This window comes from Nicotiana tomentosiformis, chromosome 6 (genome assembly GCF_000390325.3).
Source record: "Nicotiana tomentosiformis chromosome 6, ASM39032v3, whole genome shotgun sequence".
Lineage (NCBI taxonomy): Eukaryota > Viridiplantae > Streptophyta > Magnoliopsida > Solanales > Solanaceae > Nicotiana > Nicotiana tomentosiformis.
In genome coordinates this window covers 56,904,726-56,916,623 of record NC_090817.1, presented here as the reverse complement: position 1 = coordinate 56,916,623, position 11,898 = coordinate 56,904,726, and the positions used below count along the sequence as shown (strand labels likewise).

Here is an 11,898-nt window from a genome sequence, read left to right as displayed (position 1 = left end):
TGATTTAGCTCTTTTTGGCAAAAGTTAGAAATTTGAAGGTTTGGAAGGTTCATAGGTTTGACCGGGAGTTGAATTTAAGGTTATCGGGTTTGGATTGATGTTCCGGGAGTTGGAATAGGTTCGTTATATTATTTGGGACTTGTCTGTAAAATTTGGAGTCATTCCGATTTGGTTAGATGTGGTTCGACATGAATTTTGGAAGTTAGAAGTTGATTAGTTTATTAGGCTTGAATTGAGATGCGATTTATAGTTTTGTTGCTATTTTGTGTGATTTGAGACCCCGAGTAGGTCCGTGCTATGTTTTGGGACTGGATAGTATGGTTGGACAGGCCTCGGGTGGGTTTCGGATGGGCTTCAAATCATTTGAGGTTGAATTGGCTGATCAAGTATGGTGTTTTCTCACCTGCGAGATTTGGTCCTCAGGTGTGAGTCCGCAGAAGTGGACTTGGGGTAGCAGATGCGAGCTTGGATAGGATGAGGGATTTCTGTAGAAGCGGCAACCCTTGTGTAGGTGCACACGTGCAAGAGCACTCCGTGGAGCGCAGAAGCGGCTCCGCAGAAGCGAGTGTGCTTCGTTGGAGTGGAGAGTCGTGGGAGTTAGTGAACTCGCAGATGTGATCCACTTTCCATAGGAGCGGTTTTGTGAGCTTTTTGTTCGCAAAAGCGGAATCGCTAGGCAGAGTGTATTTTTTGAGGATTTAGCTTATTTTATCATATTTTGAGAATGGGAGTTCGGATTGGGGAAATTTTCACCACTTAGATTGAGATAAGTGTTCTTGACTCGGATTTGACTTTGTTTTATGATTCCATCTGTGGTTTTGGCTTTTGGTTGATGAAATCTATGCGTGAAAATAGGGGTTGTGTGAGTAAATTTTGGAGAGTAATTATTTAGGATTTGAACTCCGATTTGAAGTCGAGTTTGGATTAAACTTGTATACTTGGACTTGTATACGAATGGGTGGTCGGAATTTGTGACTTTTGTCGTGTTTCGGGAGGCGAGCCCGGGTTGACTTTTTGATATTTGATAAAGATTGGAGATATTTTACTTGGAATTGATTTCTATACCCGTATTTTATGTTATTAGTTGTTTTTCTAGATTTGACCCGTTCGGAGGCCGATTCAAGAGGCAAGGGCTTTTTAGAGTATTGATTTGCCTTGTTTGAGGTAAGTGTCTTGCATAATCTTGTGTGAGAGAATAAGCCTTAGGCTTGTACCGTGTTTGTCTAATCTGTGATGTTGTGATGCGATGTATATGCGAGGTGACGAGCACATATGCAGGTGCTATGTATGAAAAATGACCGAATTAAACTTTAAATCTCTAGTATGTTGTGATTTGATTGTGTACTTTCTTGATACATGTATAATTCATTGTATGACTATGCGAGCTTACCCTTTCCATGCTAGAGATCATGTTTAGGATTTTTATTTCCTAAATTGGCCAAGTTGGGCATTTTATGGGATCATTGCTAAATTGATTTAGCTGTAGTCATGGCTTATATGTTGAACCCTCATCCGCATTTATGTATTTCCATGTCCTTGTGCCCTTTTGTTGACAAATTGTGAGTGTATGTCTTTGATGTTGATTTGACTAGTTGCGTCATTGTAATTATGGCACTTGTGGACATGTTGATCGAATTGTTTGGGTGTTGGCACGAGTTTGTTGTTGTGCGATTGTGATTGATATTGTTATTATTGTCGGGTGTGGAGCGATAGGGGAAGATATTGCTATTGTGTCGGCTGCGGAGTGATAAGGGTATCTATTTCTATTGTGTCGGGTACAGAGCGATAATGATGGATATTGCTATTGTGTCGGGTGCAGAGTGATAAGGGCGAATATTGCCATTGTAACAAAAATGTGGGTACAAGGTGTGATATGGTTGTATTTCTATTTGATGACTTGTTATCAAAACTGACCCCTTTACTTGCATTGAGTTTTTATCACATGTTCTTGTTACACCACGTACTTTCATTGTTGTAATGCGTCTTAAGTGAATCAGTATAATCCGGAGAGTTTAAGGACCCTTACAAAGACAATGATGAGTTAACACAAGTGTTACAGAAGTATCGTGAGCATTGGAGGCTAATCGAATCAAAGATGTTATAACCCGTTCTTTCAGGATAAAACTATGAGTGCTTAATATGCAAAGAAGGTCGTGTTTTAAGGTAATTTAATCATATAATATTCGTATGTTTGAAGTCAAACAAGTTGTAGAAAAAAAGTCGACAAAAGTTGTTGCAAAATATGTTTATAATTTTACTGAAATTTGGGTCTAATGTCACTGAGCTTTTCTCTCAATATACTTGGAGTTACAGGGTGATCCCCACTAAATTGAAGATCTACGAGTCTAATTTCTAACACATTAAACTGTTCGTGGATACGACACCGAAATAGAGAGATATTAACATTTTTGTAAGACTCCACAAGCAGCTCCCTATGGGACCCACATAGGCAGTGGTCGACCTACTTCATTTTATAAATGATTTGGACGACCATTGTTGCTCATTTTTCTACCCAACATCGTCCTTATACTCCTCCTAACCATCCTAAACATATTCCAAAGGTTCAAGGGTGATTCCAAAGTGATTACACCATATTTCAACATCAAAAGTTAGGTATGGTGAGGAACAATACTTCTATGATGTTGTGATGATGTTGAGGGTTGTTGTGAGCTAACAACAACCTGAATTAAAGCTTGTGGGTTCTCTATAAGGTAAGTAATTTCGCCCTCATACTCCCAAAAACCCTCCCAAGCAGTTCATAAGTGATTAAGAGTAAACCTTGATGATTTAACCTAAGATTAACCTTGAAAATTAGCACTTTTATGGTGTTGTATTGCCATTGAAGGCTGTTATAAGCTAAGTATAGCTTGGATTTCGACTTGAAGCTACTGTAGAAGGTAAGTATATGAGCGAGTCTACTATGACCGAGCGCCTATGAGCGAGCCCAGAATGGCCTAGTAATAATTTAGATATTGAGCCTAGTATGGCCGAGCGCCTATGAGCGATCCTACTATGGCCGAGCAGTTACATATACCGAGCCTAGTATGGCCGAGCGTCTATGAGCGAGCCTACTACGGCTGGGCAGTTATACATACCGAGCCTTATAGGGTCGAATAGTTATTTTACTTACTATATTGAGAGAGTTGAGTCAGTATAAGCAGGTAAGAAATATCTTCGGATCATCTTTGAGTCCCAATTACTTTTAGTTATTATATTATCAGTTGAGTTTCAGCTTTAAGTTATTTTATTGCCTTACATACTCGGTACATTATTTTGTACTGACGTCTCTTTTGCCGGGGATGCTGCATTTCATGCCTGCTGGTTCTAATAGACAGTCGGATAGACCTTCCCAGTAGACATATCCAAACATCAGCTTGATTAGTAAGCTCCACTCCCTCGGAGTTACCAGGTCTAAACTTTGGAGTCCATTTTCTATATAGAGACTCGATGGGTAGGTCGGGACCCTGTCCTGACCATGATATAATTCTATTATCCTTAGAGGCTTGTAGACGAGTCCCCTATATGTTGTATGTCAGTATTGTGGCCTTGCCAGCCTTGTGTACATGTTCAGTTTGGTATTGCTGGTTATAGACGTTCATGGCAGCCTCGTCGGCCTACCCGATTATGTATATGAGCTTTTGGGTATGTTTACCCCTCATATGAGATAGACGTTATTGTTAGATGATTCAGAATATGGTTTTGTCGGCCTTGATTGGTATTGTCAGCTTGCAGGTAGGCCTCGACCTAAGTTGAGGGTTACCCCTCCAGGGTTCACAGTTACAGAGTGTTACGTTCGGGCCGAGTATGGCACCGGGTGCCGGCCACGCCTCCCCAGGTTTGGGGCATGACAGTTCAAAACGAATTTGTGATATTGTTTTCCATTATACATTCTGTTGTCAGTTATTGATATATTGCACAGATTATTTGACTAGTGAGTATCATATGACTTGAACCTCGTCACTACTTTACCGAGAATAGTTTTGATACTTACTGAGTGCCGATTGTGATGTACTCATACTACACTTTTGCACCCAAATAACATATAAGACGAGTATATCAAGGCAAACAATGATCCAAGTAAGTAGATAGATGGTAACTAGCTAATGACCCCGGCAAACTCGAACAAAAATAAAGGAAACATTTGTAGGGACGTAGAGAGGCAAGCAAGGAATCTTTATGGCATATAACGAATAAAGAATGACGTAAAAGGTTGTGAGAAGCCTTAAACGGATAAAAGAGAGCCACACGGCCCAATCATCGCATACACTGAGATATTAGGAGAATAGTCTCATAAGACTAACTCCAGCACTTCTCTGCTTTGATTTCATTTCAATTGGGGAAATTTGAAGAATGCTAACAGTAGAACATGCCGCTGCCACCATCCGTTTCTCCGCTGTGAACTTCGACGCCACTTCCCGCCGTTTATCTCATTCCGTCAGCTTCTTCATACCTCGGTACTGCTTCTTCTTCCTTGCAGCTGCAGCACAGTGTTATCAATTAACTAAAGGCCTCAATTGATTTGAGAGTTTTGTTTGCAGGGATAAATTTGGAAGATTGGCGGACAATTATGCTGGTGGTGGAAGAAGAGCGTGCAAGGACAAAAATGGAGGAATTAAAGCAACTGCAAAGGATCATTTTAGCTCCGGTTCGGAGCCAGTAAAACAGAGTAGATCATATCATCCATCTGAGGACATTGGGGAGTTGGAACTAATGGAGAATGAGGATGCTCGACTCAAGCCAGCTGAATGTTCTAGGACAATTATTGAGGTTAACTGTTTTCTGCAAAACATACTTATTCGTGCAACACATTGTGTTTGATGATTTTATGAACACATTATTTCCTCTAATTTAACAAATTTAAGAAGATTATTCTACGACTTATTACTGAAGAGGAAAAGATATTTTGGGTCCATTAAGCAACTTGATTGTAATATAGAGAATTATACACTTAGAAGATATACAAAACTTTTGATACTTTTTATTTGTATGGATTTAAGTTATATATACACTAACATTTTAATGAACTTTTTACATCATTAGTTGCATACTATTTATTCTAGGTTATAAATCAAATCTTATTAAATAGACTACCTGTAATTACTTTTTAATGACCTGATTATGTAAAATATTTTTTACAACATAAGTGCATAGAACTTAAAACTCTATTTGTATTTGCATAACATTGGCATGAGATGAGTCTAAATGGAGTAATCTGGCAAGTGAGGATTCATATAGTCGATCTCAACTTGTTTGGAACTGAGGTAGAGTTGTTGTTATTGTATGAGCATATGCAAATAATACCCTTCGACATATAGAATTTACTGCTGACTCTGCAAAATGCTTTCCTGCCTTGTGCTTTTAGTCAATGTAGCTTTCAAGGATCTATTTGTCGTATGAAATGGACCCTTGCCAAATTCCTAAATGACAGGCATTGTCCACAGGCTCTCAGTCGCTTTCTGATAATTCTTGAGCAAAATATAATCTAGGCTGGTGGTCATTATGGCTGATTGTCTATGGTTAGTGATGTTGCCTTTCTCACTTGATGTCTAGGGAAATAGCGAAGCGACACTCATGTTTTCAAGTGCAGTCAGTGATGTAATGCATGCGAACATTTTCTGGCCAGATTTGCCTTATACAACTGATGAACTCGGAAGTAAGATTCCCAGTTCTTTTTATTAGCATGTTTTGCTCAAGCTAATAATTTTCTTCTTTGTGGTTAGTGGCTTATCTACAATCCTCGAAGGTTTATGTGCTTTCCCTTTTTATCAGATGTCTACTTTCAAGTAAAGAATGACGAAGATGTTCTGAAAAATCCAACAGAAGAAGAAAGCGTTGTGGTAAGAAACAATTGAACTAAGAAGTTCAGTTAGTTTTCATTGTTAGGCGCTTATGTGTTTCTCCAAACAATGTATTATTTTGCTTTTCTTTGTTTTTTCGGCAAGTAACTTTGATATAGTAGCCACTACTGGATTCAAATGATTGTGCTTCATTTTGGGATAACCGTTTGCGGATCACTTAGCTACTTTCCTTTTTGTTGATGCTGATTAAGCATTTATTGTTCCCTAATCATGTCATGGTCATTTTCCCTCATTTTGATAAATAAAGAAAACAGGAATCATGATAACAACTCATGGTCTTCAATAGCCCAGATGTAATGTTTCACAAGTTTATCCATCATAAGAGACAAATTTTCAATATGGTATTATCTTGATTATGACTTTTATGATCATCTTCCTGTGGAAAGATTCTTGTGTTGCATTGGGTTATAACTCTATTGTGAAATCCAATTATCTTTTAAAAGCTCTTTCTTTCTGAGAGATATGGTAGAAGAGCTTAAAAAAATGTGAGGAACCTGCGCTATCATCTATCCACATAAGTCTGCTTTCCGTTAATTCTATGAAGATATACTAATGAAAAGTTAAACCTTATAAAAAAAACTAATGAAAAATAAAATAAAAAGAGCTCACAGATGGCAACTTCCACAGATATACTATTAGAAAACTACTTGGTTTTCTCTGAAGGCTTACTTAATTTCCAATAAAATGCAGCAAGTAATTATTGGCTTAGATACATCCGAAATGATGAGTGAGATGAAGTTATCAGGTCAATCTGTAACTGATTACCACATAGATGAATTTGATGACGAGGGCGTCGATATAGATGATTTAGATGACATTGATGAAGACGACGATGTTGATGATAATGATGATGACGATGATGATGAATCGGTATTACTCATTTTAAATAGTTTACTTTTCGAATATGACTGCTTTTCTATCTGTCATTGTCAGTTTATAAACTTGTTCACAGGATTGGGTTTCCATTCTTGATGATGAAGAAGATCACAATGGGGATCCTGACTTGGGGTATTGGGCTACGTTAGAGACAATGCGTTCCTCTCATCCAATAGACTTTGCCAAAGCAATTACTGAGGTAAATGTCCTGATAAATTGAATGCAACGAAGTTAAAAGTGTGAAAACTATCAATTTGACTTCCTATTCAGATCATGTTACATTTAGTTCTCTATATGTGTTGCATATAACTTTTTTATCTGCCATGGAGATTAAATCAAACATTTAATTTTGTGGTCTAATTTGCTGCTCAGGTTGTGACAGATGATCCTATCGATTTTATGGATCAGCCTCCAGCAGGTCTTGTTATTCAGGGCCTTCTAAGGACAGCATTCCTTGAAGAGCACGCTGCCATTCCAAAGCAGATATCTGAACATAAATCAAATGATGCTGGTATAGACCAAATAGAAAAAGTTGCAGAATATAAGCAAAACTGTAGTGTTCAAGTCAATGGCCACAAACATGAAAGTGGATCTTCGCAAGATGGCCCAAGTTGTCCAGAGGAATTGGAGAAGGACGAAACCCTTGGAAATGGAACTTCATTTTACAAGCTAGAGATGATTAAAATTCAGTTAATTTCTTCACATGGGCATCAAGTAAGTTTTGTAGGTTTATGAGGTTCCACCTTGAATTTGTTGGTCAGCATTACAATACTTTCCTTGCCTCAATCTGCATCCGTGGAGTGCAATTTATGTAACTATTGTGAATCATTTGTGTCATCCCAGTGCTTATCGTCATTAAGTACGGGAAATTTGGACTTGATAATCTCAGGAGGGTTACAGTCGGTGGCACAGGGGGCAGCTATAAGCGTGTGACACCTTATTTGTTAAGTCAAAAAAGAAAAATATTACGAGAAAAGAGCATACTATTATTTTGAACAAGTAGAAAAAGGGTACTCTTTTCATTTGTCCCTTTTCTATAAGGGGAAAAGTTCTGTCCTAAAATTGCTGTAGTTGTTACATGCATAGATGAAAGCTAGTTTGGAATTGACAGCAGAAGCAGTCTTCCTGTTCTATGTCATGATTAGTGGTGGCAAAATGGTTCAAAGAAAACAGTTAACCACCCATATTATCCACTAAAAAATGGGTTGGATAATGAACTTTTTAAAAACGGGTCAAATATGGATAAGAACCATATTATCCATTTAGAAAATGGATAACCAATGGATAACTAATAGGTCTAACTTTTATATTTGTAAAGCCTCAAATTGGGGGTTCCTCAAGTTAGGGTGACTAAGAATTCTCCCAAAAGTGATCATATGCAAGAAGTTATGGATAATATGGTTATCCATATTATCCGCCGGTTAACTCATTTTTTATCCGTATTAAATATGGGTCGGGTCGGATAATTTATCCGTTTTTTCATTACCCGTTTTTTTACCCGAATCATATCCGACCCGACCCGTCCGTTTGCCACTCCTAGTCATGATAGATTTTGGATGACATGGTTATAACACTCTGAGATTTGGCTACCAAGCTGAACCCCGGGGAAAAGTTCCATGGGATGCTTTTCCGTCAGTGCTAATCAAGTAATCAACTACTTCCTCCGTTTCAATTTATGTGAACTCATTTGACTGGGCACGGAGTTTAAGAAAAGAGAAGACTTTTGAACTTGTGGTGTAAAATGAGGCACATATATTTTGTGTGGCTATAAATCATTGTATAAAGGTAAATTGTTTCCATATAAGGAAAGGAGTCATTCTTTTTGGCACGGACCGAAAAGGAAATAGGTTCATATAAATTGAAACAGAGGGAGTATTATACATGAATGCAGTGACTCATTAGTCATTATCATCCACATTGTTTGTATTTCGCAAATGAGTGCTATATGTCATGCATGTAACTCACACTAGAATGTTCTTGATGTTTTAGAATGTGTAGGTGCATACGATCTATTTTCTTAATCTATCGAAAAGCTTAACAATTTTTGCAATTGCGAGATTCCTGTGATTCTACCCATCAGTACTCAGGTTAATCAATTTTATGTTTTCTAATGGTGGGCACAGATCTTAGTGGAGTTAGATGATTTTAGTCAAGCTAAACCTGATGCAATAGCGCACTCAGCTGCCAACATTATATCGCGGCTTAAAGCTGTAGGAGAAAACACCACACAGGCTCTCAGATCTCTCTGTTGGAGATGCAAGGGAATTCAAGTGGAGGTATGACCATTCTTAGTTCCCTGGATATTTTCTAGATGATTAGATTTTGTTTTTCTTCCTTTCTCTTCAGAAATATGATGCTTTACAACCCATCAAGTGGTTTGCCCTTTTAACAGCCAAATAAAGTGATATAAAAGCAAAACACGCAACTCTTCCTCCCCTTCTTTCCCCAAACCTCCTTTCCTCGGAATGAGATTGACTTGCATATGCAGGTATTTCCAAATATTGGAGCCATTTTTTTTAAATGATAGACAACTGATCCATTTTGTTACTTTCCTACATCATTTAAATGGAAACTAGTCTGCTGCTTTTGTGTGCCCCCAGCACGTACTTGATGCTATTATTGTGAACAAAATACTCTCTCTTACACGTGCGAGCAGACACACAATCTAGCCATCATTTAACTACTTGTTTTCTGATGTTTTATTGTTTATTCATTTGTTGTTATTTTTCTAATACGAGAACATAGTCCATACCCTTCTTGCGGTCTGTTTGATGCATTAACATGGAGCTGTAAGACTTGAACCACATCACTGTTTAGTGTGATGTCCCTGTCCCACTGGCTACTTCATCTTATATCTTTTTGCCATGTATGACAGGAAGTGGCTCTGATTGGTGTAGACAGCCTTGGTTTTGACCTGAGAGTTTGTTCTGGAGCACAAGTTCAGACACTGCGGTTTTCCTTTAAAAAGCAGGTATGATATTTATAATACTTGTGTTTTGTTTTTGAGATTCGAACTTCATTTCCAGTTTTGCTGCATATCTGCTGAGCTCAAATGAACTGTTGTCAATGTGGATTACCATGTCTTTGATACATACCTGACATGCAGGCTTAGTTTACGTGTAAAACCATAATGAATATTTATTATCGAGATCGAATGGAGAGAAGTGCTTCTGCTTATTTATCATATTTGCTATTTTAGACCACAAGCTTTTGGTTTTTGAGAATCACTTTGTGCTACTTCCAAGTTCCAAAACAGTAACTATTTCATTTTCCTGTAAAAGTAATAGAACATTCTATTTGCAGGCCTCCTCGGAGTATAGCGCTGAAAGACAATTAAATGATCTGCTGTATCCAAGGTTCCACCCTAAGTTGAAGAAGAAAGAAACTCACCAAGCTGAATCATGAAAAATTTAGACTCAAAAAGTCTACTGTATCTATAGATTTTGTTGTACTTTTGGCTCAAAATTGTATACAGAATGTAGAGACTCTTTCTTTACTATCATATTATTTATTCCGTGGAGGTCATAACTATCTCCCTTTATTATTGTTGTGACCTCCATATGTACTGCTAAATTCCAATTCTAATGGTTGTTCGCAATGGCAACATTATCATATCACAAACTTCAACAAGAAGTATATAATAACCACGGTGTCCAGGTAAAAACCTGTCCAAAGATTACATCTTTTGATATGTCTTGATAAACAACATTAAACTGCATGGCTATGTTATTGAAACCTAGAATAAGCACTTCAGAGAAAATAAATCCTTATCTTCTCTTATTATGATGTATATAGTCGCAGAGAATATATGAGAACAGAATTAAGTAACTCTCACTAACAACTTTTCATGTAAGTCTCATATGCCAATTGAGCAGTGAGAAGATCAACAACAGCAGAACCAACAGATTTAAACACAGTAATCTCCTCAGCAGTTGTTCTCCCGTTCTTTTCTCCCTTGATCAATTCCAACAAGTTCCCAGCAATCTCATCCCTTGTAATAACCCCTCTCTCAAATGCACCTACTAATTCCCCTGCCTCTACCAACGCAGCCTCGTTATCAACAAACACTTTCCCCCTCTTCAACGCTTCATCATCGCACTCTCTCATCGAATGCTTAAATGATCCAACCAAATCCAAATGCGCCCCTTCTTTAAGCTTCTCCCCCTTCACCAATGGCGTCTCCGAATTCGTTGCACAACTCACTATATCTCCCAACTCCACAACTTCCTCAAGACACCCATTACTCTCAAAACTCACCCCTTCAAATCCACCTTCACTTAGCAATTTTTCAATCACCCTTTTTGCCTTATCAGCAGTTCTGTTCCATACTATCACTTTCTTCAAATTTGGCCTAACTGTTAGATGTGCCTTGATCAAGTGTGGTGCTAAAGTACCAGCACCAATCATCAAAAGGGTTTCAGAATCTTGTCTTGATAAGAAGTTAGAAGCTAAAGCTGAGATGCAAGCAGTTCGGTAGACAGTGAGTTCAGTGGCATCCATAGTGGCTAAGGTTTGTCCAGTGATGGAATTAAAAAGAACATAACTTGCGTGAACCCCAGGTAAATTTTGGGTGGAATTGTTGGGGTGATAAGTGACTAGCTTGACACCAATATAGGGAAGTGAAGGGGAAAGAGACCAAGAAGGCATAAGGAGGAGAGAAGTGGAAGGGCTTGTTTGGTGGGCATGGCGAAGATGGGATTGAGTGGTGGAAGTGAAGGTGGGGAGGGAAAATTGAAGGTGGTCGATGAGGGATTTGTGAGAAAGGAGGGTTGGGAGAGCGGCGGAGGAGATGAAGACTGGTGGTGGTGTCATGGTGGTGGGTACAGTGGATTGGGATTTTCTTGTTTCTTTTTGGTGGCAATGGAATTGGGAATTTCAGGAGAAATGGACGACTCGGTAGTTGGGTTCCTTGGGATAGTACTTTATAATTGACTTGGGAATTTCATGGCAAGTACGGGAGTATTTAACAAAATGACCCAAATCAAATGGTTCCTTAAGGTTGGACTACTTACTCCTTCTTACTCACATTTTTAAGTCGCATTTGGCTCGACAAAACAGGAAATACTAAATTTAATTGAGGGATTTTTTTATTTTATTTTATTTAGATAGAACTAAAAATATTTTAATTTCATGGCAAGAAGCAACTGATGATCTTCTTGCAACA

General features: G+C 38.2%; 2 protein-coding genes across 3 annotated transcripts; one reads left to right on the top strand and one right to left on the bottom strand.

Moving 5' to 3' along the window:
* The first annotated feature begins 4,133 nt into the window (after positions 1-4,133).
* LOC104086931 (uncharacterized protein At3g49140-like) lies at positions 4,134-10,332 on the top strand. 2 transcript variants are annotated; one of them, XM_009591290.4, is made up of 10 exons: positions 4,134-4,454; positions 4,539-4,767; positions 5,551-5,653; positions 5,770-5,837; positions 6,549-6,728; positions 6,811-6,933; positions 7,107-7,448; positions 8,858-9,010; positions 9,610-9,705; positions 10,038-10,332. In XM_009591290.4, exons 1-10 carry the CDS (start codon positions 4,351-4,353, stop codon positions 10,137-10,139), a joined length of 1,500 nt encoding a protein of 499 aa, XP_009589585.1. In that variant the 5' UTR covers positions 4,134-4,350; the 3' UTR covers positions 10,140-10,332. The 2 variants fall into 2 exon arrangements, with proteins under 2 accessions (XP_009589585.1, XP_009589586.1); XM_009591291.4 differs by lacking the exon at positions 6,549-6,728.
* A 14-nt stretch (positions 10,333-10,346) lies between these two features.
* On the bottom strand, positions 10,347-11,729 carry LOC104086932 (protein SAR DEFICIENT 4). The gene has a single exon (XM_009591292.4). It carries the CDS (start codon positions 11,544-11,546, stop codon positions 10,569-10,571), a length of 978 nt encoding a protein of 325 aa, XP_009589587.1. The 5' UTR covers positions 11,547-11,729; the 3' UTR covers positions 10,347-10,568.
* Positions 11,730-11,898: the final 169 nt, after the last annotated feature.

Coding starts and splice junctions, on each gene's coding strand:
- LOC104086932 (XM_009591292.4), bottom strand. CDS start 11,546: ATGACACCACCACCAGTCTTCATCTCCTCCGCCGCTCTCCCAACCCTC.
- LOC104086931 (XM_009591290.4), top strand. CDS start 4,351: ATGCTAACAGTAGAACATGCCGCTGCCACCATCCGTTTCTCCGCTGTG. Junction 5,654..5,769: donor TACAACTGATGAACTCGGAA/GTAAGATTCCCA, acceptor CCTTTTTATCAG/ATGTCTACTTTCAAGTAAAG. Junction 7,449..8,857: donor TTTCTTCACATGGGCATCAA/GTAAGTTTTGTA, acceptor TGGTGGGCACAG/ATCTTAGTGGAGTTAGATGA.